The sequence below is a fragment of the Accipiter gentilis genome, chromosome 18, assembly GCF_929443795.1.
Source record: "Accipiter gentilis chromosome 18, bAccGen1.1, whole genome shotgun sequence".
NCBI classification, from domain to species: Eukaryota; Metazoa; Chordata; class Aves; order Accipitriformes; family Accipitridae; genus Astur; species Astur gentilis.
The window spans coordinates 7799111-7822408 of record NC_064897.1 but is presented as its reverse complement, the minus strand read 5'-3'; the positions used below and the strand labels follow the sequence as shown (position 1 = coordinate 7822408).

The window sequence follows — 23298 nt, the reverse complement described above, 5'->3', positions numbered from 1 at the left end:
TCCAAATGTGCATCCATCTTTTTTCAGTGGTTTGCTTTATAATAGTACGTTGTTCTTTTGTGGCTGCTTATTTCAGCTATGTTTGCATAGCTGAATGTCTGCTGTGCCCCAGACGGAAATTTTACTCTTCTATTACATTATGGTAGCCCTCAAGAATCAAAGTGTTTCTAGTGAAATGAAACGTAGCGTAGCAAGTTACACGGAATTTCTGTGAGCTCTGTGGCCAGAACTGACCCCGTGTCCTCCTCCTGTACCAGCATGTGTATTTGCATAAGCCCTGTGGTTAGCCACATGGGGCAATCTGGGGCAGAATGAAGTCTTGTAGGCTATCTAGGTTGGATCAGTTCACCAGTACAGCACCCAGTTCATTTTGTAGCTTTGTAAATGTTGGTGGTGGCACACAAGGGGCAGAGGCAATGGCTTTTGGTGGCTTAAACTGGTCATGGAATGGCAGCCTTCAGGTGTGAGTGCCCAGTGGAAATTTGGGTGTTGAGATTAAGCACCTTTTTATATGTGTGTCCACTTTCCAACTCTTGACGCTTGGGTTATGCAGTGGGGAGATTTTTCCAACACAGATGACTTTATAGCACCTGTTTTGAAGAAGTCGTCTGTTAAACGTAACAACCCATTCCAGGTGACTTCATATTTTGGTGGGGTGATATCATGATCCCATTGGAGGATCTACATTTTGACCACTGAACGATTAGGCACATCACCTGCACAGCTCTGTGTAGGAGGAAGGCAACACACAGTCTGAGGCCATGCTTTCTCTCAGACAGAAGAAATTATAGAAGGTAACAATGAAATGCACAATATTATCTGGTGTCCATCCTTTTCTTTCCCCACAGCTGGAACAGACAAGAGAATTTGTTCTCCTCCAGTTTTCAATACTTTGCAGTGCCTTAAGGCTGGGTCTTGCATTATTTTCACACAGAAGATCACTGCATAGTCAGGTAAACCTTTGCGTTTAGGAGATTTTTCCTGTTATTTACATTTGGTTTTCCTTGATGTCATATCTCTCTGAACCTTTCTGGTGCATGGAATTTTGGGCACTCAGGCACAGAGACATGAAGGAGAAAATAGGTAAAATGAAGAGGGTGAAGATGGAAGCACTAGGTTATCCTGTTCTCTTCCAGAGAAAATCCATTTTAATTTATAAACGCACATATTGGCGAGTGGCTTTTTCAAATGAAAGTCCTTGTAGTGGTGTAGCACAAAATGGAAAAAACAAAGAAAACAGGAGAAACTTATGGGGTAGAAGTTGTGCTTTAAATTTTTATACTTTGTTCCTAGTTTCCTAGATGTGAAAAAAATGCTATGTTCTCTACATTGGTTTTTGTAGGAAGGCTCAATGTGAATCCTTCTGGAAGAGGAAGGTGATTTTTATTTTAAGCAAAACTGATTTCACTCACGTTCCTTCTGCCATGGGTTTCACTTACTCATTCTCTCATATTCACAAGTGCCAAGACATGTAAATAATCTGGGAAGGAATAACAGTGCCACAAAGGAGAGCTGTCAGCAGCTGCTAAATTCTCATCATGTGTCTAGAGGTTCTTTTTTATTGGCAAACGTTATTATTAACTGAATTTTGGTTGTACCTTTTGCATCTTCCATGAGTAGAGATTTACTGAGATCTTTTGTCTGACTGTTCTCTCTTGGTCCTTGCAAGTCTGAGGCAAAATCGCAGAGTCTCAGTGTTCTTTATTTTCCTACTTGAGTATTTTATGGCTGCAATCCTGTTTTCCAGCTCTTTTTCACCTTATCTTTATGGCTTTAAATTGCTGCAGTCCTTGTTCTCTGGCTATTTGAATGACAACCTTCTGCATCAATTAAGGCATGCCATGTCTTTATCTCTTGTTCCGTTTGTTATTTATTCAGATGCCTCTTCATACATATTTCCATTCAGATGCCATTCATTCCAAACTCAAGATTTCTGTTACAGTGATCTGCAGTTTAATTCAGTATTTGCCTTCAGAAAAATACATAGGGCACATGCGGATAGCTTTTCATTGCTTTGAATGCCAACTATTGAAAGCTCATATGCAGAGGACCTGCGAGCAAATGTGCAACAGACTTGAAAAGTAGTGTTTACTAGAAAATACACTTTTTGTTATGTAGCAATTAAACCAGCAGGATTTTATACTTAAAAATACATCCTGTACTTAGCATTTCTTAATTATTTTAAAATTACACTATGGTATAGTATAATAATATAGTAAGTTTTGGATACTAAAGTTTGTTACTAGAATGTTATCAAACAGAAACTGGATGAAGTATGAAATCTCACGTGCTGGCTTTTAAACCAGTGTACGTTACTCCATAGCTCATCAGTGCAAAATTCTTATTTAGATAAGACCGAGAGTGTACGAAAGATGAAATAGGAATTGAACTTTTAAGATAAGCATTTTTTTTCCCCTGTGTCCTGCTTATAGCTGCCTGTAGCACAGCTGTCAGTAAAGTTTGCCTTTGTAGGACAGTGAAACAACCTGGAATCTGGTAAAGGAAATGGAGGGACTCTGGTCTCAGTGTTGACCTGCTGCCACCTTCTGGTCATAGAATCATAGAATCCACTTAGGTTGGAAAACACCCTTAAGATCACGGAGTCCAACTGTTAACCTAGCACTGCCAAGTCCACCGCTAAAACATGTCCCTCAGCACCACATCTACAGGTCTTTTAAACACCTCCAGGCATGGTGACTCAACCCCTTCCCCGGGCAGCCTGTTCCAATGCTTGACAACCCTTTCAGTGAAGAAATGTTTCCTAATATCCAACCTAAACCTCCCCTGGTGCAACCTGAGGCTGTTTCGTCTAGTTGTTGTGCCACAAACAGGTAAGGGTGCTTTGCAACCATGAAGCGTGACAAGGTTTGTTCCTCAAAACCATCGCTGTGGGTGCTGCTGTCCCACTCATATTTCAGAACACCCTTAATGCTCTCCTCCCGTAAGGTCTCTGCAAGCAGATTTTTAAGGCATGGGTTTTTTCCAGAATGATTAGTAAATTGGGAAATCTTAACCCTTGTGCCCCATATTTGTAGGGGTTTCACTCTCCCAGACTGAGTAGCTGGGTCCCAGCTTTCGTATACAGAGAAGTAGCACTGTCTCCCTATTGTGCTTTCTACTTACTCTGAAGAAGCTATTTTTTGACAAACAAATGGACTCAGTTTCATGAGAGCTGGGGTAAAACGTAAGCGGCAGACCCTTCTCTTCCCAACAACTAGAAATTAGTGATACCTTTAGCAGACAGGTGACCTTTATGAGCAGAACAACTCAAGAACAGAATTTTAATTTCTGTTGTGGCTTCATAAAAATATTTGCATATGAAGTTGCCTACAATATTTCATATTTTACCCAAGCTGTTTGAATCATATGACTTTGGGAATATTAGCTATTAATTTGAAAGGTAGTTTTCTAGTTTCCAGTATGCTAAAGAAAGCCAGGAAAACTGAATCCAATGGATTTGTAAAATACTGACACCCAAGTATCTATTCTGTTAAGAATTTCCTGCTGTATGAGAGAAGATCATGAATATCAGGAGCCTCGATTTGTGGAGTATGTGTAAGGAACAGTGCCACAGAAATAGCAGGGTTCGTAGTTATTAATTTGTATCTGTGACTGCTTACACAGACTGAGGCATTAAAAATCAGATTATATCAATGCTAAGAAGTCTGGGGAAATTGGAAAGCAACAAGAATTTACTGTTAATATCAGAAACTAAATATAAAATCAAGTGCATTGCTACAGGCTAGTGGCACAGGCATTTGAAAACACTCTGTTTCTGAAATGACCTCATGCACGGAGGATATTCACCTTTCCATCATTCCAGAGAGTGGTTCCAAAAATCCACAACCATTCCCAGAACACTAGGAAAGGCACAGCTCTGGGTCCATGAGATACTGCTCTTGTATGAAGCAGTATGATTTATCTTCTCCGCACCTCTGCTAGTGCTAACCTGGAAAAAAGCAAAGCAAGTCCAGCTGCCACCCTTTGACAGGTACAGCCTCTGCATCTCATCAGGCTGCCACGTACACTTACAAAGGTGTTCCTGAATCAAGGAGTGTAAGAGCAAACTGGAAAATTTGAAAAGGCATGGAAGATGGGGCCAAGGGGAAGACCTGGCTTTACTGTTTGAGCTGAAAGTGTGAAACCCACTTTGGGCAATGTGAGGAGGGAATGGACTTCCAAAGTACCTAGATAATAAGTTGGAATGAATTTTTAGTTTAAAAAATGGTAGAAACCCAAAAGAATTACTCCTCTGAAAAACTACTGGTATTGCTACAAAAAGCCCAGAAGGCTGAATGTGCAGAAATCAAAAGTAAGTGTCTCTAACACATTTATCTTGCTGGAAGGCACTTGTAAAGAACTCAGGATACAAATCCAGGCAAAGCACATTGCCTGCATTGCTTCTGGGGTGAAGTACAGGAGACACAGTGCCGCAGACAGGAATATTCTGCAGTCCTCGAGAGGTTCTCAAGGCACTTCTCCTCTGCAGCCTTGCCCAGACACACCTCCCCTGGGTAGTCACACCCCAGGTACCTGGGGTTTTGTTAACCACAGCAGTCATGGGGGCTGGTTTGGGATTCCTTCTGCCTGGATTCCTCTCCACCATGCCCTGCCCAACAGGGAGGAGAGGGAAGGGAAAGGGGAAGACAAAGGGAAGGAGGCAGGAGGCATTGGAAGAGGAAGGCTTGAGAAAATGTGGGCTTCTGTTGGAGGGAAGAACTGAGAGAGCTCGGGCTGTTCAGCCGAGAGAAGAGAAGGCTCAGGGGCATTGCCCAAAGAGGTTGTGGAGTCTTCACCCATGGAGCTATTCAAAACCCAAAGGGACCCCCGTCTGGGCAGCCCGCGGCTCCGGGATCCCCCGAAACGAGGAAGGCGGCCCTCTGCCCCGGAGCGGCGACGCAGGTTCGGGTCGGAGGGGGAGAGGCGAGGGCTGACGGGAGAGGAGAGCGCTCGGCCTCGGAGCGGCCCCCGCCCCGGCGTGCCAAGCGCCGGGAAAGCCTCCGCCACGGAAAGCGGGAGCAGAGCTGGGGAGCAGAGGTGCTCCCGGAGCTCACCTGCAAAGGGCGGAGCCAGCGGGGATGATGTCACAAGCAGAGAGGTGAGGTCACAGGGGAAGGAACTCCTCTCCCCTCGCTGGAGGGCCAGAGCCCGCGCGAGAGGGGGCTTGAGCCTGCGCCCGTCTTCCGAGGGGCTCGGCCGAAGCGAGGTCGGTCCCGGCCGTCCCGCCCCGACGAGGCTCGGCCAGGCCGGGCGCAGGGGACGCGAGCCCGGAGACGGGGACGCCAGCGAGGGCCGGCGGAGGAAAGCGAGGACGGTTGCAGGGCTCGGGAAGGCGCAGCGCGGAGAGACCCGCGGGAGCAGCATGGCCGGAGCAGAGGAGGTCTGCACGGCGCCCGAGCGGGAGACGGAGCCCGAAGCGACGTGTGCCGGGGGCCTCTCCGAAGGCGGCGAAGCAAAGGCCAAGAAGAGCCGCTGCTCCCGCTCCTCGCGGGCCGGGCTGCTCTTCCCGGTGAGCCGCGTAGACAGGCAGCTGCGCAGAGGCGGCTTCGCTGAGCGCTTGGGAGCCAGGGCCCCCGTCTACCTGGCTGCGGTGCTGCAGTGGGTGACGCACAAGACCATGGACGCGGCCGGCAAGATTTCCAAGAAGAGCAAGCAGCAGCGCATTTTGCCGTCGCACTTGCAGGCGGCGGTGCGAAAGAGCTCTCTGCTCAAGAAGCTCCTGCGAGGCGGCGTGCCCAGGCGCGGCCGCAGGGCTGTCCCCCGAAGCCGGCGTGTGGCCTCGCCGCCCAAAAAGGAGACGACCGAGAGCAAGAAGAGACGCCCCAGGCCAAGGGCCGCGCCTGCCCGTGCCATTGCTGCTGGCAAGTGAGAAGAAGGCAGAAGCTCTGGCCCCGCGCTGGCAAGGCAAGGGCTGTCACGTTTGCAGGGCTCTTGCCAGATCCGGCACGATGGTCTAAGGGTACAATAAAAGCTTTTGCGACGCCGCGTGGGACTTTGGGCCTTTTCTGCTGCGTGTTGGACTAGCGTCTCCTGGCTGGCCGAGGGCACGCGGCTGGACGCAGGCGGAAAGCTCTGCGCAGGGCGGCTGTAGCGCAGCCCTTGTTGAGGAGGGTGGCAACCTGCCCGGAGGGCAGCTGGCCCTGACGGGCAGCGCCTGCCTCCAGCTCAGGTTTGTGCTTGGTCTGAAAGCTGCTGAGAAGGGAAGGAGGGAGCTGCCTTCCCAAAGGGTGGGTGCAGGCTGTGAGGGACAGGGTGAGGGTGAATGTTTCTGCAAGAGCAAAGTCTCCCGGAGGTTCCTCTTGCACCATCCCAAGGGGCAACGTCGGAGAGACAGCAAGTGCCCCGCGGTCCGGCTGCGTTTGCCCTTCCTGGGTGGGGAGGGCAGGAAAGCGCTTGGGCTCCTCGCAGCCAGCAGCCCGCTCCCCACAGCTGCCTGCCCATGCAGAGCCGGGCAGCCAGTGTCTCCCATACCTTTCTTTCCGTGGCACTCGGAGAGCCCTTGGGTTCCTGGTCCAGCCTCAGCACACTGCCCGCCTTTCTTCCAGGTGAAGCACGCAAGGACGAGCCCTCCTGTGGGATCTTCCCATCGGGCACATCCCCGCTCGGGACCCTGGGAAGGCAGGAAAAGCCGCTCTCTGACAGTGACTGTTGTTCATTTTTCCCCACTTTTCCTGCTTATTGCCACCCTGCAAGGTCTTCTGGATGTTCAGTATGTATCCTATAAGAAGCCTAGGCTGAGGTCAGTTTTCCCTGGAACTCCGTGGGAGGAGAGGGAAGAGAAAGGAAGGGCACACCTGCCATAGGGAAGCGTGTTGTCCGGTTTCCATGGGCAAATGCATTCCACTCAAACCTGCTACAAACAGGTGACGCAGCTCGTTGCAGGATTTCATAGAAACTCAGGGCATGAAGTGCTTGGGCTCAAAGAACGGTTAAAACACACTCTTCTCTCCACCTTGTGCTACTAACGCCTTTCAGAAGTGGTTTCCAGTGGAGACAAGGGGACAGACACATCCGCCTCCCCTTGTCTTTAAGCCTCAGAGACAACACGTAGCACATCAACACATCCCTAAGACACCTGGGAAATGACCTCAGTGGCACCACAAATTTCTTGTTGCTGATATAAATGATACCGATATAAATACCGATACTCCGGGGAATTTATAAAATGAGCAGGCATTCCTGACTAATAATCAGTGCTCCAAATGCAACACAGTCACCTGCTGCAGTGCTAGGATTTCTAAAATATTTCCAATGTATGAGGGCAATCAAAGATTAAAAAAAAGCACCCCACACCTGGAAACCTGAAAATAGGCCAAGAATAACCTCTCTCACAGTAGGTTGGTTCTCTCCTTTCCTGGTGTGGAGGTGTGTGACACAAGCTAACCTGGCATGAGAAAGAGAGAGAGAAGAGCATGTCCTTAAGTTTGACCCATAACTGGTGTGTTAAATAACCGCACTAGAATTTCTGGGAATAAAAGGAACCATATTCCACGTTTGTTTAATTGCAAGGTATTTTTTCTAGCTATGGGGCAAGACTGGAGTGGAAGAGGGAAGAACAGATGCTGCTCACTGTTACCAGTTTCGGAGGGTGCTGGTCAAGGTCTCTGGGCATCCCCTGGCACTTGTTTCCATGAAGCTCTCTGGTCCCCAACATCTTCCACCACTTCCAGGATAATTCCTCCAGCCAGGATCTTCACCTTTTCCTTCCTGGGTCCCCTTCTTCTTTTGAAGATCCCTTCTTTCTGGAAACCCTTCTTTTTCCCACCACCTCTTCTTTCTGGAACCCCATGCCCCCAGTTTTCCCAATCTAAGTTGTCTATGTGAGCAGTACAATGCCTGATCCGCCTCCTAATTAAGGGTTCTGTCTCCTAGCTCTTTATTAACTGTAGGATTCGGGACATGCCACTTTTGGTTATCCCAGGTGTTACCCAAATTTACTACCAGCCCACACTAGTTGCATGTAGCAAGAAGCAGGCTTCTGCTTGACAGCTGAGGATTCAGTTTCAGACGTTCACACACACAGACCTTGCCATACACATGCACCCAGCCACATGTTGCCTGAGGAACAAGGATGTGCACTTGGCCCTTCAGAAAGGCCTGGGAAGATATTGTGCACATGGATGAGGTGAAGGATGCTCCTTGAAACACTGGTATGAATGGGCTCTTCCCTTTAGGTAGGTGGCTTTTTTCGTATTTTCGCACTGAAAAAGCAGGGTAAAATTCAATTTGGAATAATGTTGGCTGTCAATCTGGATAATCCTATGATAATCCATAATAGGAGAAATTTCATTACTAAAAGCTGACATGCAGCCACCACTCATTGCCAGCTACATTGCTGTCCTGGTTGCAGCTGGGATAGAATTAACTGTCTTCCTAGTAGCTGGTACAGTGCTGTGTTTTGAGTTCAGTATGCGAAGAATGTTGATAACACTGATGGTTTCAGTTGTTGCTCAGTAGTGTTTAGACTGAAGTCAAGGATTTTTCAGCTTCTCATGCCCAGCCAGGGCACAAGAAGTTGGCACAGGACAGAGCCAGGGCAGCTGACCCAAACTGGCCAACCATGTATTCCATACCATGGGACGTCCCATCTAGTTTAGGAACTGGGAGTGGGGGCAGGGAATCGCTACTCGGGGACTGGCGGGGTGTCGGTCGGCGGGTGGTGAGCAATTACCCTGCGCATCATTTGTACATTCCAATCCTTTTATTACTACTGTTGTCATTTTATTAGTGTTATCATTATCATTATTAGTTTCTTCTTTTCTGTTCTATTAAACCGTTCTTATCTCAACCCAGAAGTTTTACTTCTTTTTTCCTGATTTTCTCACCCATCCCACTGGGTGGGGGGGGAGTGAGTGAGTGGCTGCGTGATGCTTAGTTGCTGGCTGGGGTTAAACCATGACAATTGCTTACTGTTTTGAGCTGGTAAGGGAGATGAAAAGACCATTGTGATATACTGAGGAGTAGAGGATTAGCATGGTACCTACAACATTTGGGTCTTTTTCTGCTCATGCCCAAAGCTTACTTCCACTTCTGTCCTCAGTGGTCAGATTGAGCAAGATTAGAAGCAAACACCAAGTCACTCGATGCTCATGTAAGTACCTCTTTCCCATCTGAGAATGTGCTGTTTGAATCTCATGTTCTCCCTTCCTGCACACACGCAATCCAAGCCCTGCTAAAATCACCTTCTTTCTAACCACATCACAAACCACATCAGAATAACTCACTCAGAGCATGCACTTTCACCGACAACTCCAAGCATCCCTCAAGATTTTGCCCATTCCTTTTTAAAGACTGCTGCACAACCTAGCCCTGACTTGCCTTGTCCTCTCTCATGTCCATCACAAATTAACTCTTCTGCTGTTTGCAAGCACTCACACAAATGCATCTACACATTATTTTAATGGCAGCTTGTCAGGAATAAAAGCTCAGCTTCTGCTGGTGTTCTGCTGAATCTGAAAATTTGTTACTGTGGTTGGAATTGCTAAACCGCTATCAGGATCAAGAAAGCAGGGTCACCCTTTCCACTGCCACACCACTGCCACATTTCATTTCTGTATGCATGAAAGGTGTAACACTGAGGGCTTTTTCCAGTCACTACCTTTAGCTCTTCCTCTGTCTTGGCCCAGCAAATATAGGACTTTGTCCTCTCTCACTTTCCCATGGTGCCTCTGAGAATTCTCTGTATAGCTCCAGAACCCCCTCTTGTTCAAAACACTGAATCTGCAACTGTGAGCCATTGCTGACTGCTTTCCCTCTCTGCACTCATTTCCTTTCTTCCTTTGCATCCATTTTCTCTCCTTTCACATGTCTTAAAGGCTCTGAAAATGCCTGATGCCATTTACAGCAGGTCTGAACATGCCCCTCTGAGTCCCTCTGCTCTGTCAAAGCTTCCCTGTCCCCACATCCCCGGTTAACTGCCCAGTCCCACTGTTACAGCTTCGCCCACGTGGCCCCATGGAGTGGAAATAACCCCACGCATTTGGAGATGCCTGCTTCTTCCCATCACTCCCATGCTTGAGAAAGAGCACTGTTCTCACATCACACAGAATGGGGACCAACTTGCAGAGGGGACTGGAAACCACTGAGACAACAGGACCATTAGCAGAGGCATTGTAAGCAGCAGCAAGGCCTGGACTTCAAAGGTCGCAGAGTCAGCATCTGTTCTTCCCTCTTCCACTCCAGTCTTGCCCCATAGCTAGAAAAAATACCTTGCAATTAAACAAACGTGGAATATGGTTCCTTTTATTCCCAGAAATTCTAGTGCGGTTATTTAACACACCAGTTATGGGTCAAACTTAAGGACATGCTCTTCTCTCTCTCTTTCTCATGCCAGGTTAGCTTGTGTCACACACCTCCACACCAGGAAAGGAGAGAACCAACCTACTGTGAGAGAGGTTATTCTTGGCCTATTTTCAGGTTTCCAGGTGTGGGGTGCTTTTTTTTAATCTTTGATTGCCCTCATACATTGGAAATATTTTAGAAATCCTAGCACTGCAGCAGGTGACTGTGTTGCATTTGGAGCACTGATTATTAGTCAGGAATGCCTGCTCATTTTATAAATTCCCCGGAGTATCGGTATTTATATCGGTATCATTTATATCAGCAACAAGAAATTTGTGGTGCCACTGAGGTCATTTCCCAGGTGTCTTAGGGATGTGTTGATGTGCTACGTGTTGTCTCTGAGGCTTAAAGACAAGGGGAGGCGGATGTGTCTGTCCCCTTGTCTCCACTGGAAACCACTTCTGAAAGGCGTTAGTAGCACAAGGTGGAGAGAAGAGTGTGTTTTAACCGTTCTTTGAGCCCAAGCACTTCATGCCCTGAGTTTCTATGAAATCCTGCAACGAGCTGCGTCACCTGTTTGTAGCAGGTTTGAGTGGAATGCATTTGCCCATGGAAACCGGACAACACGCTTCCCTATGGCAGGTGTGCCCTTCCTTTCTCTTCCCTCTCCTCCCACGGAGTTCCAGGGAAAACTGACCTCAGCCTAGGCTTCTTATAGGATACATACTGAACATCCAGAAGACCTTGCAGGGTGGCAATAAGCAGGAAAAGTGGGGAAAAATGAACAACAGTCACTGTCAGAGAGCGGCTTTTCCTGCCTTCCCAGGGTCCCGAGCGGGGATGTGCCCGATGGGAAGATCCCACAGGAGGGCTCGTCCTTGCGTGCTTCACCTGGAAGAAAGGCGGGCAGTGTGCTGAGGCTGGACCAGGAACCCAAGGGCTCTCCGAGTGCCACGGAAAGAAAGGTATGGGAGACACTGGCTGCCCGGCTCTGCATGGGCAGGCAGCTGTGGGGAGCGGGCTGCTGGCTGCGAGGAGCCCAAGCGCTTTCCTGCCCTCCCCACCCAGGAAGGGCAAACGCAGCCGGACCGCGGGGCACTTGCTGTCTCTCCGACGTTGCCCCTTGGGATGGTGCAAGAGGAACCTCCGGGAGACTTTGCTCTTGCAGAAACATTCACCCTCACCCTGTCCCTCACAGCCTGCACCCACCCTTTGGGAAGGCAGCTCCCTCCTTCCCTTCTCAGCAGCTTTCAGACCAAGCACAAACCTGAGCTGGAGGCAGGCGCTGCCCGTCAGGGCCAGCTGCCCTCCGGGCAGGTTGCCACCCTCCTCAACAAGGGCTGCGCTACAGCCGCCCTGCGCAGAGCTTTCCGCCTGCGTCCAGCCGCGTGCCCTCGGCCAGCCAGGAGACGCTAGTCCAACACGCAGCAGAAAAGGCCCAAAGTCCCACGCGGCGTCGCAAAAGCTTTTATTGTACCCTTAGACCATCGTGCCGGATCTGGCAAGAGCCCTGCAAACGTGACAGCCCTTGCCTTGCCAGCGCGGGGCCAGAGCTTCTGCCTTCTTCTCACTTGCCAGCAGCAATGGCACGGGCAGGCGCGGCCCTTGGCCTGGGGCGTCTCTTCTTGCTCTCGGTCGTCTCCTTTTTGGGCGGCGAGGCCACACGCCGGCTTCGGGGGACAGCCCTGCGGCCGCGCCTGGGCACGCCGCCTCGCAGGAGCTTCTTGAGCAGAGAGCTCTTTCGCACCGCCGCCTGCAAGTGCGACGGCAAAATGCGCTGCTGCTTGCTCTTCTTGGAAATCTTGCCGGCCGCGTCCATGGTCTTGTGCGTCACCCACTGCAGCACCGCAGCCAGGTAGACGGGGGCCCTGGCTCCCAAGCGCTCAGCGAAGCCGCCTCTGCGCAGCTGCCTGTCTACGCGGCTCACCGGGAAGAGCAGCCCGGCCCGCGAGGAGCGGGAGCAGCGGCTCTTCTTGGCCTTTGCTTCGCCGCCTTCGGAGAGGCCCCCGGCACACGTCGCTTCGGGCTCCGTCTCCCGCTCGGGCGCCGTGCAGACCTCCTCTGCTCCGGCCATGCTGCTCCCGCGGGTCTCTCCGCGCTGCGCCTTCCCGAGCCCTGCAACCGTCCTCGCTTTCCTCCGCCGGCCCTCGCTGGCGTCCCCGTCTCCGGGCTCGCGTCCCCTGCGCCCGGCCTGGCCGAGCCTCGTCGGGGCGGGACGGCCGGGACCGACCTCGCTTCGGCCGAGCCCCTCGGAAGACGGGCGCAGGCTCAAGCCCCCTCTCGCGCGGGCTCTGGCCCTCCAGCGAGGGGAGAGGAGTTCCTTCCCCTGTGACCTCACCTCTCTGCTTGTGACATCATCCCCGCTGGCTCCGCCCTTTGCAGGTGAGCTCCGGGAGCACCTCTGCTCCCCAGCTCTGCTCCCGCTTTCCGTGGCGGAGGCTTTCCCGGCGCTTGGCACGCCGGGGCGGGGGCCGCTCCGAGGCCGAGCGCTCTCCTCTCCCGTCAGCCCTCGCCTCTCCCCCTCCGACCCGAACCTGCGTCGCCGCTCCGGGGCAGAGGGCCGCCTTCCTCGTTTCGGGGGATCCCGGAGCCGCGGGCTGCCCAGACGGGGGTCCCGTTGGGTCCTGGCTGTCAAGGCCTATCACCCCAGAAGGGTCTTTAGCAGAGATGTATTAAGCCATGACAAAACCTGAGGTTTGAAAGTTTCTGTGCCAGCGACTGTTTTCCCCTCCTCCATTCCAGTGTTGCCCCATAGCTGAAAAAGAAACCAAAAACAATATTTGTGCCAGGTGTGTGAGAGAATAATGTAGGGACTTCCCATGCGAATTAAGTTTCCTCAGGTCATTGACATTGTGTCTGAGAATTTGCACTTACGTGATACAAATTTTCAAAGATGCGTGATGGATGTTTAAAACCAAACCTTTGAGTAAAGGGAGAAGTACCGTCTCTTCTTAGAAGGTATCAGCCTCGGTTTTGTTCTTATTTCCTTTGATTTTCCTGCAAGCGTCCTCATTTTTATCTTTATATGTAGACCTTCATGTCACAAGGTTATTAGGTACATGGCTTAAACTCCTCTGGAGTCTTAGGTGGGCAGCAAGTAAGAAGCTACAGTAATTTGTTATTACTTTTATTACCCTTACAGTTATCCTCATGTGAAAGACTCTTTGAAAGTGTGAAATATTTTCAGTCCTTGTAACATTTCAAGGTATAATGGTGTATTTAGGAAAAGATCAGCTTTTCCAATGGATTAAGCTGTGATACTATTATTTCATTCCTTTGTCTTATGATCATTCTTTCCAGCAGAACTTTTTTGCATAAATGAGAAAATGAAATTAAATCCTCACAACAGAATTAACCGTGCTCAAATTTTCCAGTTTTCTGGGAGAGCAGCTTGTGCTCTTCCTAGTGTTTTCCATTGTATACCGGTTTACACTTGGCCAGAAATGTCACCATTACAGTAATAATAAGGATTGACTGTACTCTCCCATTTATTTCTTTCCCTCTGTTCCTTCACTTTCCTAGATCTGTTATTAATTAGTCATTGTCCGTAGTGTGTTGGCAAATTTCTTAAAAAAAAATCAAGAAAATTTCATTTATTGCTTGTCTTATGCAGATTTTTTTTTCCTTTGGTTCTTCATACTCTGTTTCCTCCTAGTAGCAATGGTTTATGATTGCTGCTTTGCAATAGGTAAGCCTTCAAATCCATTCTCATGAACCCCAAAGCCCATACTTATCTGGTGGCCTTTTCAGCAGTAATTGAGTTTGTGCTGTCTCTGAAAGAGACATTCCCCATATTTAACTTAAGTTTCTATGGCCATAAGATTAACCTCTTCTTTTGTGATATGGCACTTGTGATTATATGGCTTGCGTAACAGCAATGGAACTGAATTTTCCATGTTCAGTCTTAGCATGTTGGTTATATTGGGCTCATTCCTATTGATGCTGCTTTCTTATGGCTTCATTGTAAAGAAAATACCCTCTACTGAAGGGAAGCAAAAAGCTTTTCCTAAGTGCTTTTCTCATCTTATTGTGGTTGCTGTGCACTTCAGGTGTGTCTCCATGATATATTTCAGGCCCAAATCCAGATCCATCCTGGATGAAGACACTTTTCTTTCTGTGAATTATACTGTAATGACTCCCTTGTTAAACCCTGTAGATTATAACCTGAACAAAAAAGAACATGCGGCTGGCCCTTAGGAAGACTCTTGGCAGAAAATAGTTTACTGAGAGCACATTCAGGGCTCAGTTAGAAAGCTAATTTAACCCCTTGAGAACTCCTGACTCAATCCAGCAGCTAACAGTGTCATGGGAAGAAAAGGCTGTGATATCAACTGCATTGTGGGAGAATCTTGCCTAGTCAGTGTGTTCGGCAAATTAAGTGCTCCTCAGGAATCATTCTCATGCAAGAAAACCTTAAGTGAACAGAGACTGGTAGAAAGATGATTTCAGAAATACATACAGGATAGCAGCATTTGCTCTTTCCTAGGCAACTGCTTGAACACACTCTTAGGTTACTTTCCAGTGGGCCATTTTTCTCCCACCTAGAATGTAGTCTTGCTAGGACATCCACCTCCTTATGGTTGTTTTTAGGAAGTGATTAGGAGGATGCCAGTACTATCAGGCCTGCAACAGGCATCAGTATGGTGATAGCACTATGTTTGATCCGTCTGTCTCAGATATTCCCCTGCTAACCACTGAAAGCATCCTGCTGTCTCCAAACCTTCCTGACTGCAGAAGTTGTTTTGACATATGTTCTATACTCAGAACAACATTTGCTTTATGGTCCCAATTAAGTTGTGGTAATCAAGGGAAGGGATACCCAGCAGGTACTCTGGGACAGCCCAGATCATGACTTGCATACTTTATTATCCCATTCCTTGTCCCTCCACTGCAATCTCCTCCCATATAAACAACCTGCCCCCTTTTTCTCACTTATCCCAGTTTTAGTACACCTGCTACCTAATTTGAGATTTATGATACTGTTATCTAGGCAATTTTGGCCCTAAATGGTATTACTCATAACTATGGTTGGCCTTGCAAAATTTTTGCCACCAATACCTCCCTCCAATTATCTGTGAAGTGCAATGATTTCTCACATAAACTTGTCCGTTAACCACCTGAGAAATCCAGCCATTCTTCATGGTGCTGTCTGTAACTTTTGTCAACCTCTCACGCTGTTACTTGCCACATTGGGCAATTTCTTATGCCATGCCCAGTAGTTTCCTATGCCTTCCTTGGTTAGTTAAACCCCAGGGCAGGGCCCAGTCAGAAGTCTACATGTGCCTGCAGCCCTAGCTGTTGCCATCAGGGTATTTCAAGCACAAACACAGCCCCAAAGAACCACTCTTTGAGGCAACACAGCTCCAGGGCTGAGAGTTCACCACATCTGCAACCTGAGGAGGCAGCAGAGGGAACGGTTTCTTAGCCTCCTCCCAAACCAATGTGACAGAATTCTTCCTGATTTATTCCTGAAAACTGGGTTTCTCTGTTTCTCCATTTCACAAATTCTGCTGGTTTTGGTGTTCTCCTTCATATACTTGTCTGCTCTCACCAGCAATATCTGTATAGTGGTGATAATAAGGGTTGATTGTTCTCTCCATTTCTCCATATGCTTCCCCTCTACTGTCTCTTTCTCAGAGACATAGTATACCTTTGTCATTGTCCCCAGCATACTAGTAAATCTGGTAAGAAAGCAAAAGGTCCTTTCCTTCATGGGGCATGCTATCCAGATGTGGTTTTTTCCTTGGCTTTTGATGCATCAATTGCATGCTCATAGCATCAATGGGATATGATCATTATGCTTCAGTCTGTAGGCCCTTGCAATTACCATGTCAATCGCCACAGGTTCTGCCTTCTGCTGGCAACTTTTCAGCATGGACTGGATTTCTGTTCTCAGTAAACATGCATGTTCTTAAAGACATGCATTATTTATCTTTCTGCAAGTAGAATAAAACTAACCACTTCCTCTATGACCTGGCACCACTTCTTAAGCTTGTGTGTGCCAGGAATTGTCTAGTTGAAATGGTAATTTTTATCATTTGTGTTTTGGCTGCATTTTGCTCCTGCTGCTTGATTCTGCTCTCTTCTAATTCTCAACACCATCCAGAATATCTCTTCCACTGAGAGAAGGTGGAAAGCCTTCTCCATTTGTGCATCTCACTTTACTGTGGTTATTAAGTACTTTGGATGTGCCTCCATCATCTACTTGCAGCCCAAATCCAGGGTACATCCCGAATGAGGATGTTCCAGTTTCTATTGCCTACACAGTGGTAACTACCCCACTGAAACCATTGGTATACAGCCTGTGGAACAAGGATGTGGAAGTAGCTCTCAAAAAAAGCTTTCTTATGAAACCCAAATCATTGGAGTCCATGAGATTTATCAGGGAGTAAAGTCGAAAAACCTGTACAAATGGAAACCCTGTATTTCAGCTAGCCGAGAGGTGTGATAAAGTCTTTTTCCCAAACAAAAGGCTTGAGACAAACAAAGGAAGAAGCTGCATGGGCAACACAGACTCACAGTGGTCTTCACAGTGTGGGTCAGAAGTAGCAGCAGGCAGCTTCCCCTCTGCAGAGTGTCTGGGGAGGGAGGGGAAGCATCAGCTCCTGCTTCCACACAGCATCAGACACAGCAAACGGGTAAAGCAGAGCTGTTCAGGCATGTTTAGAGGCTAATTCGTGTCTCACAGATAGGCAGCCTGCATGACTGACACACAGTGCAGCCAGGTCGGCATTGTACTACTGCTGTGTCCCCTAGGTTGGAACATAAGGCAGAGCCTCCTAGAAATGGTTAGGTTGTGTGATTAAAGGCTCATCACAAACACAACAGGGGACACTCCAGCAACCAGAGCAGAGCCACTGGAGCACCCTGACCCGCCTTCCCCCAGGGCTGCTTCTTATTAGTCTCTGTTCCTGACTGTTTTCCTGGGTGAGGGGCTCTCTGTTCTGTGTGCACGTGTTAGAGACCTGCAGACCAGGTGATCCAGGAGCCAGTTACTGAATAGATTAAGCATCTAAGGCTGTTTACCAGAGGGATCCATAGAGTGTCTGTGCATGCATGTGTGTAGGTCTGAGTACCAGCAACTGGAGTGGAACTGCAGCTCATGGGGTCTTGTCTGTCTAGGCAACAGAAACTGGGGAGACCATGGGATCCCAGGGCCAGCTACTGATTGGACTGGCTGTCTGAGATCAGCTACTGAAAGGATCCCTATTTTCATATATATAAATATATGAAAATATGAAACTATTATAAATATAAATATTTTACACACACGCATATATGTATTTCCACTAACAGGCTTTCATCCTGATCAGCTAGAGAGAGGAACGGGATGAGGCCATAGGTGCTGCTGATGTTTATGTGAGTGCTGTTTTCTGTTTGTGGTAATCTGTAGCCATCTGTGCATACAGGTACGTATGTATCATGTGTGCATGTGTTCCTATTGATCATGCATGCTCAGCTTCCCTACTGCCCGGACCTGGGGACATGGACCTGCAGCAGCCTAGCCTCTATTGGGCTGCCAGATTCAGCAACCCCAGTGTTGAAAACACACTTGATTCTGACCCGATGCCTCTGCTGGGCCAAATTGTGAGGGAGCAGCAAGGGCCAGCTGCTCTGCAAGGACCAGGGTGCTGGGAGCTGAGAGTAGTAAAACGGCTGGCAGAGCCGATGGCCGTGCCAGCGAGGGCTCAGTCCTGGCAGTACCCAAGCAAGATGAGCAGGGCAGGTCCAGAGGCAGTAACCAGGTTCAGACACTGTCCGGTGATCATCAGACAAGTCCACAGTGATGAGGTAGGTCTGAGGTCTGGCCAGGAAGGCAGTTTGTGGGTCAGTGTCCTAGCTTGGATCAATGGGGCTCATGGCCAGGCTGAGACAGTGCAAAAGGCTGCCATGTCAATGAGAAGCCATATCTCCATTTATCCACCTGAAAGCGATGTGCTCGGCCGGCCAGGCACCCTCACCAAACTGCAGAGTAGCAAAGTGTGAGGTTTCTACCAAGAGTGGTGTCTCCCTTCTCCTTTCTGTCTTCCTCAGGTCCCCCAGCGCTGCTTCTTGCTACTTCTGGTTTGCTCAAGGAGAGCACAAGGTCTCAAAAGGTTCTTGAGACCCTGCTTTGAGCTGACGCTTTCCAAGATGCTCCCACTTGCATTCCCCTTATTGTAATACCCATATGGTCATAGCTGCCAGGGCCTGCCTGCCTCAACCTAACATTAGAAAAACTAACTTTCTTTCAAATATGGTCTCGTACTCCCCATCGGGATGATGCAAGAGGAACCTCTGGGAGACTTTGCTCTTGCAGAAACATTCACCCTCACCCTGTGCCTCACAGCCTGCACCCATCCTTTGGGAATGCAGCTCCCTTATTCCCTTCTCCGCAGCTTTCAGACCAAGTACAAACCTGAGCTGGAGGCAGGCGCTGCCCGTCAGGGCCAGTTGCCCTCCAGGCAGGTTGCCGCTCTCCTCAGCAAGGGCTCTGCCCTGTGCAGAGCTTTATCCCCATGTCCATCTGCATGCCCTTGTCCAGCCATGAGACTCTAGCCCAACACGCAGCACAAAAGGCCCCATGCCCTGGCCACAGCAATAAGATGTTATTGACCCCTTATAGCACTTTCTAGCCGAGGTCCAAGGATGGCTGACAAGCTTGACTGACCCAAGAGGAGGACATCCGTTTTTGGTTTGGCAGGATGTTTCCTGCCCACATGTCCCATTCTGCCTTCCCTCCTCCTGCCTGTCCCCCAAGGTCCAGGACAGCTGTTTGCTATGGGGTGCAGCTGGACTGCAACTTGGGGGACCCCAAAGAGGACCTTCCAGCTGGCAGAACAGGCTGCAGGAGTCCAAGAGGAAAAGAAGTTTGTTTCAGCTCTGGGGCTCAAGTGTTGAAATACCAAAACGCAGCCGGGGACCCTGAGCAATCCCTCTGCAGACTCTTCCCCATGGGGGCAGTGCTGGGTGTTACAGTTTAAACAAACTCTCCAGGGACAGGGTGCTCTCTCCAGCTGGGCGAGAGACAATTTCTGTCTCCTGACTTCCCTCTTCATGCTTCGTTGCCTAAAACCTATGGGGCACTTCCCAGGCACAGCACGGCATTGCAAAGGCTTTTATTGTACCCTTAGACCATAGCACTGGATTTGGCAAGAGCCTTGCACAAGGGACAGCCCTTACCTTGGCAGTGTGGGGCAAGAGCTTCTGCTTTCTTCGCATTTGAAGGTGACGCTCCTATGTGCAATCCTTCTTATGGCCAGTTGTTTAATATGCCTCTTCTGAGAGGTGAGGCAACTAACCTCTTCCTGTGGTGTGTCTCTGCCTTGCAGATGGTGATGCCTGCCATGAGTTTAAGTTCAGAGTATCTTTTGACAGTCTGGGGAATACATAATGGAGAAATCTGCTGCTCTGAAATGTCCTTGTCCATGTCTACAGTCTCATACATGTCAAGCACTGGAGCACAGGAACCAGGCACGCAGGGACTCCAGCCCCAATATACGCTGCCCGTTTCCCTTTGCACAGCTGCAGGGCTGTGCATACATCTGATGAAACTCAGGGCCCCCTGAGGGACTTTTGGAACACCTGCCTAGAAGCCACCAATGTGTCAATACACCCTTTTGCTGCTGAGTGTCCCGCTGCCCTTGGCCTCACCACTGCCGCTCCGATCGGGTAGCTATGGATGCGAGTGTGAACTGCACGAGGGGAGCAAGAGAATGTGTTTTGTGAATAGCCATCTGCTTTTAGTAATAACAGCTTGGCTCTACCACTAATAACTGTTAATTAATAAAAGGAGTTCTAAATAATGTTGGCTGTGATCTTTGTCTCCCCCAAATCTTTTTTCTTTTATGAGGGAAAACGGAATTTACAACAGAAAAACTCATTTCCCGAAGAAGAGCTGTTAGTGGCTACAGAAACTCATTGTTCCTCTGAGGAGTATAACATCCTGAACAAATTTATTGACTGAAAAGACTCAATGCTCAGACAACCCGAAATTTATCCTATCCTGTTGCTCTGAAACATGCGTCAAATACCACTTCTGTAGTGATTTTGTTCTTTGAAGTGAACAACATAGAAGAGTTTTCTAACACAATATGACACATTTTAAATACTTGTACACTAGGAGGTGTGGTAACTTTTTTGGAGAAACAAGAAATACTGAGAGGTCAAAAGGAAGTACAATTCCAGACTAAGAAGAAGCAAAAGAAAGAAGAAAGAAAAAGGGGGAAAGAGAAGGGAAAAGAAACAAAAAACCCCACCCAAACCACACCAGCATTATCTAATAGAGAAGATGTACAAGAGAAAATATCAACTGAACTAGTTAATCAACAGGTTGATCATCAGAGCTGGAAGCCCTCAAACTTTCCAACCATTAAGACCCAGTCTTTGATGGTCAGCGTTGGTTTCTCAGACTTGGGCATCATTAGAGCTGTGGCTTCAAGCTTTTAGAACCTTGGCAACTTATAATGCAATTTGATAATTTGCAACAGGGTTACTTTAAATTGCACCAGGTTCTGATGCTAGCTGAACTGTCCACTTGAACTGAAGAGCAGCGGGAAGCATGTTCTTGCTATTCAGCAGCGTTCAGAAACACAGGGCCAGCCTTAGCAGAAAGGATTCAAAATCTCTCTTGCTACCATTGGTTCTTTTCCATGTGATAGGATAAACCAGAAATAATGGTGGCTCTAGTTACTCTAATAAACTGCTCATACGAGTGGGAACCAGAAGAGCTGAGGGCACCCTCTCCTGCTCCGCCAGCTGCAGTCACTGCCTTTGCAGAAAGAAGATGTCAGATCACACAGACCTAAACGACTCATTTCCCACTGATGTTTAGCCCCTCTTTATCTGTAAGAGGCCAACCATTTCCCCTTCCAGATGGCATTCTGCCAAACTAAAGGAGACAAGGTTTTCAGTCATTCTCCTGTAAGAGAGGCCTCACATTCCTGTCATCAGCACAGCCTTTTTCTGCACTCTGGTTTTGGTTTGTGTTTTCTGAGCAGAGATGCTTTAACCATAAGGGTATTCCAGAGGCAGCAGAGCCTGAGCACCAGCTCGTCTCTTTTTCTGTTAGGAACACATTTCCCAAAGTTTATCATCCTCACAGGATGCAAATGGTCCATGTACATCCTGTGACCAGCTTTCACAGTCGTTTCCAGCAGATGAACTTACTGTTCCAAGCAGTCCTTTCAGCTATTAGTCTTCTAAGCTCATGACCTTCTATTCTGTGCTATTGAATTTTTCTGTTCTGTTCAGTTTTAGAAGTACTTATGTACAGTCAGCTAGTTGATCTTATTCACTCTAGCTTGCTGGCCTGAGAATATTCCTGCAGGCCTAATACATTTATTTCACTTCCCTAGCTCTTCTGAAGGCACATGCTGCCTCAGTTGTGGTATATTACATGCCTAGATGAGATTTAGGGATGCAGCTAATTCTGCTATAGGTTTTTCAGGTTTGAGGATTCTTTTGGTTCCCTTGTTTGCTTGTTTTTACTTTTGTAATAGTGAATTTGTGGTTTGTTTGGGGTTTTTTGTTGTTTTGTTTTGTGGTTTTTTTTTTAAAGCACCTTATAATTGAAAGGATCCTTCCTATAACATCTGACTTTGCAGGGGTTTTTAGGGGTACAATAGCAATTCATGAACCTTGTGTATGACTATCAACCTGTATTTTGGGAAAGGCCTGTTTTTCCAAAACGGAAGATGAAAGTGTATGAGCAGCTTACATGGAAGGTTGAATTATAATGGATACTCTCATCTGAAAGCTATTACAGGATTTCACTTATCTTGTCTAAGAAATTTTTGTTCTCATTTACAGCTTTAAAATATTCATAAACTAGGTTATAATCCTTTACTCTTGGGCAGACATTCTTCAGCACTCTCCTATAATAACCTTACTTTAATGCGCAAGGGTAAACAATCCAAAATCATTTAGTGTCTTGAAGTATGACAGAAACTATGTCTGACTGGTTTTACAAAGAGCCCTTCTCTTCACCTATTCCAAACAGATCATATCCTTCTTAAAGTTTGGTGATGAGAACAATGCTGCAGAGTATTCTGGATGCGATGTCACTACTGCTTTATGTACCAGCACTTAAATTTCACTACCTTTGCTCTAGGTACTTCCTCTGATGTAACTGGCGTGAGATCCCCACAGCCACAATACGTTCCCAGTTCCTACTCACACTCACAGAAAATATTATTATACTCTTGTTCTTTTCTTTTCAAGCCCTTGCTGAGTCAGAAATTTCTGGCTACCCATTCCCATATATGTGGCCTTGCCATTTGCATTATTGAATTTCACCCTGGTTTCATTTTTCTGTTCCATAAGAATTTCAGGAGAATGAACTGTAGCTATATTTGCTTACAACAAATTAGAAACACTGTGTTTTAGATTCAGTCAAGAAATCTTTGTCCTGTTTACCCTCAGCACTGTCAACTAGCAAACGATGTTTCTAGCCTTCCAGATCTTCACAACACGTTTTGAGATGCAGCACAACAAATTCTGTATCAACTAAATAAATGGCAAGGGCTTCTTCCTCTAAGTCCAGAAGTTTGTTGGAGTCAGCTGCCTAGATCAAACAAACATTGAAATTCTCATATTTATGCCATTTTTTATACTTCAAACAGCCAGAAGTTTCCTCACTCTGTATACGGGTCAGTTAAGAAATGGAGAAGCGACAGCATTTCTCAGCCGACAAGTAGTCATACTACAATAGCATGACTATATAGGTTTTCTGTTAGAGCCTTATTTTACTTTCTTCATTTTAGTCCTTACCTATGGTTTCTCTTAAATGGTTGTAATTTCTGATTGTCTGGAGCAATAGTCAAATTATAATATGCAATAAATAAATAAAAAGGATATAATTGTATAGATGCTTATTTTTCTTAATGCCTACATGAACACATTGTAGCATTCAGAGGTGCTGGGTGCTGGCTTGCCTCCTCTAAGTCAATGAAGATTCTCTGAAAGTGCAGATCCTTTAACTTGGTTAACCTGGTGCCTAAGAGAGTACAACTTTCAAACCCCCAGAATTATTTTGGC

At 47.7% G+C, this 23298-nt stretch overlaps 3 protein-coding genes across 3 annotated transcripts in view; 1 reads left to right on the top strand and 2 right to left on the bottom strand.

The window, feature by feature from the left end:
- The window catches only part of LOC126048081 (ovostatin-like), an 84648-nt gene that overhangs the window by 48252 nt on the left and 13098 nt on the right, over positions 1-23298 (bottom strand). The gene's annotated exons all lie outside the window — the stretch shown is intronic.
- LOC126048087 (histone H2A-beta, sperm-like) lies at positions 5009-5903 on the top strand. The gene has a single exon (XM_049822580.1). It carries the CDS (start codon positions 5363-5365, stop codon positions 5867-5869), a length of 507 nt encoding a protein of 168 aa, XP_049678537.1. The 5' UTR covers positions 5009-5362; the 3' UTR covers positions 5870-5903.
- On the bottom strand, positions 11815-12795 carry LOC126048086 (histone H2A-beta, sperm-like). The gene has a single exon (XM_049822579.1). It carries the CDS (start codon positions 12353-12355, stop codon positions 11849-11851), a length of 507 nt encoding a protein of 168 aa, XP_049678536.1. The 5' UTR covers positions 12356-12795; the 3' UTR covers positions 11815-11848.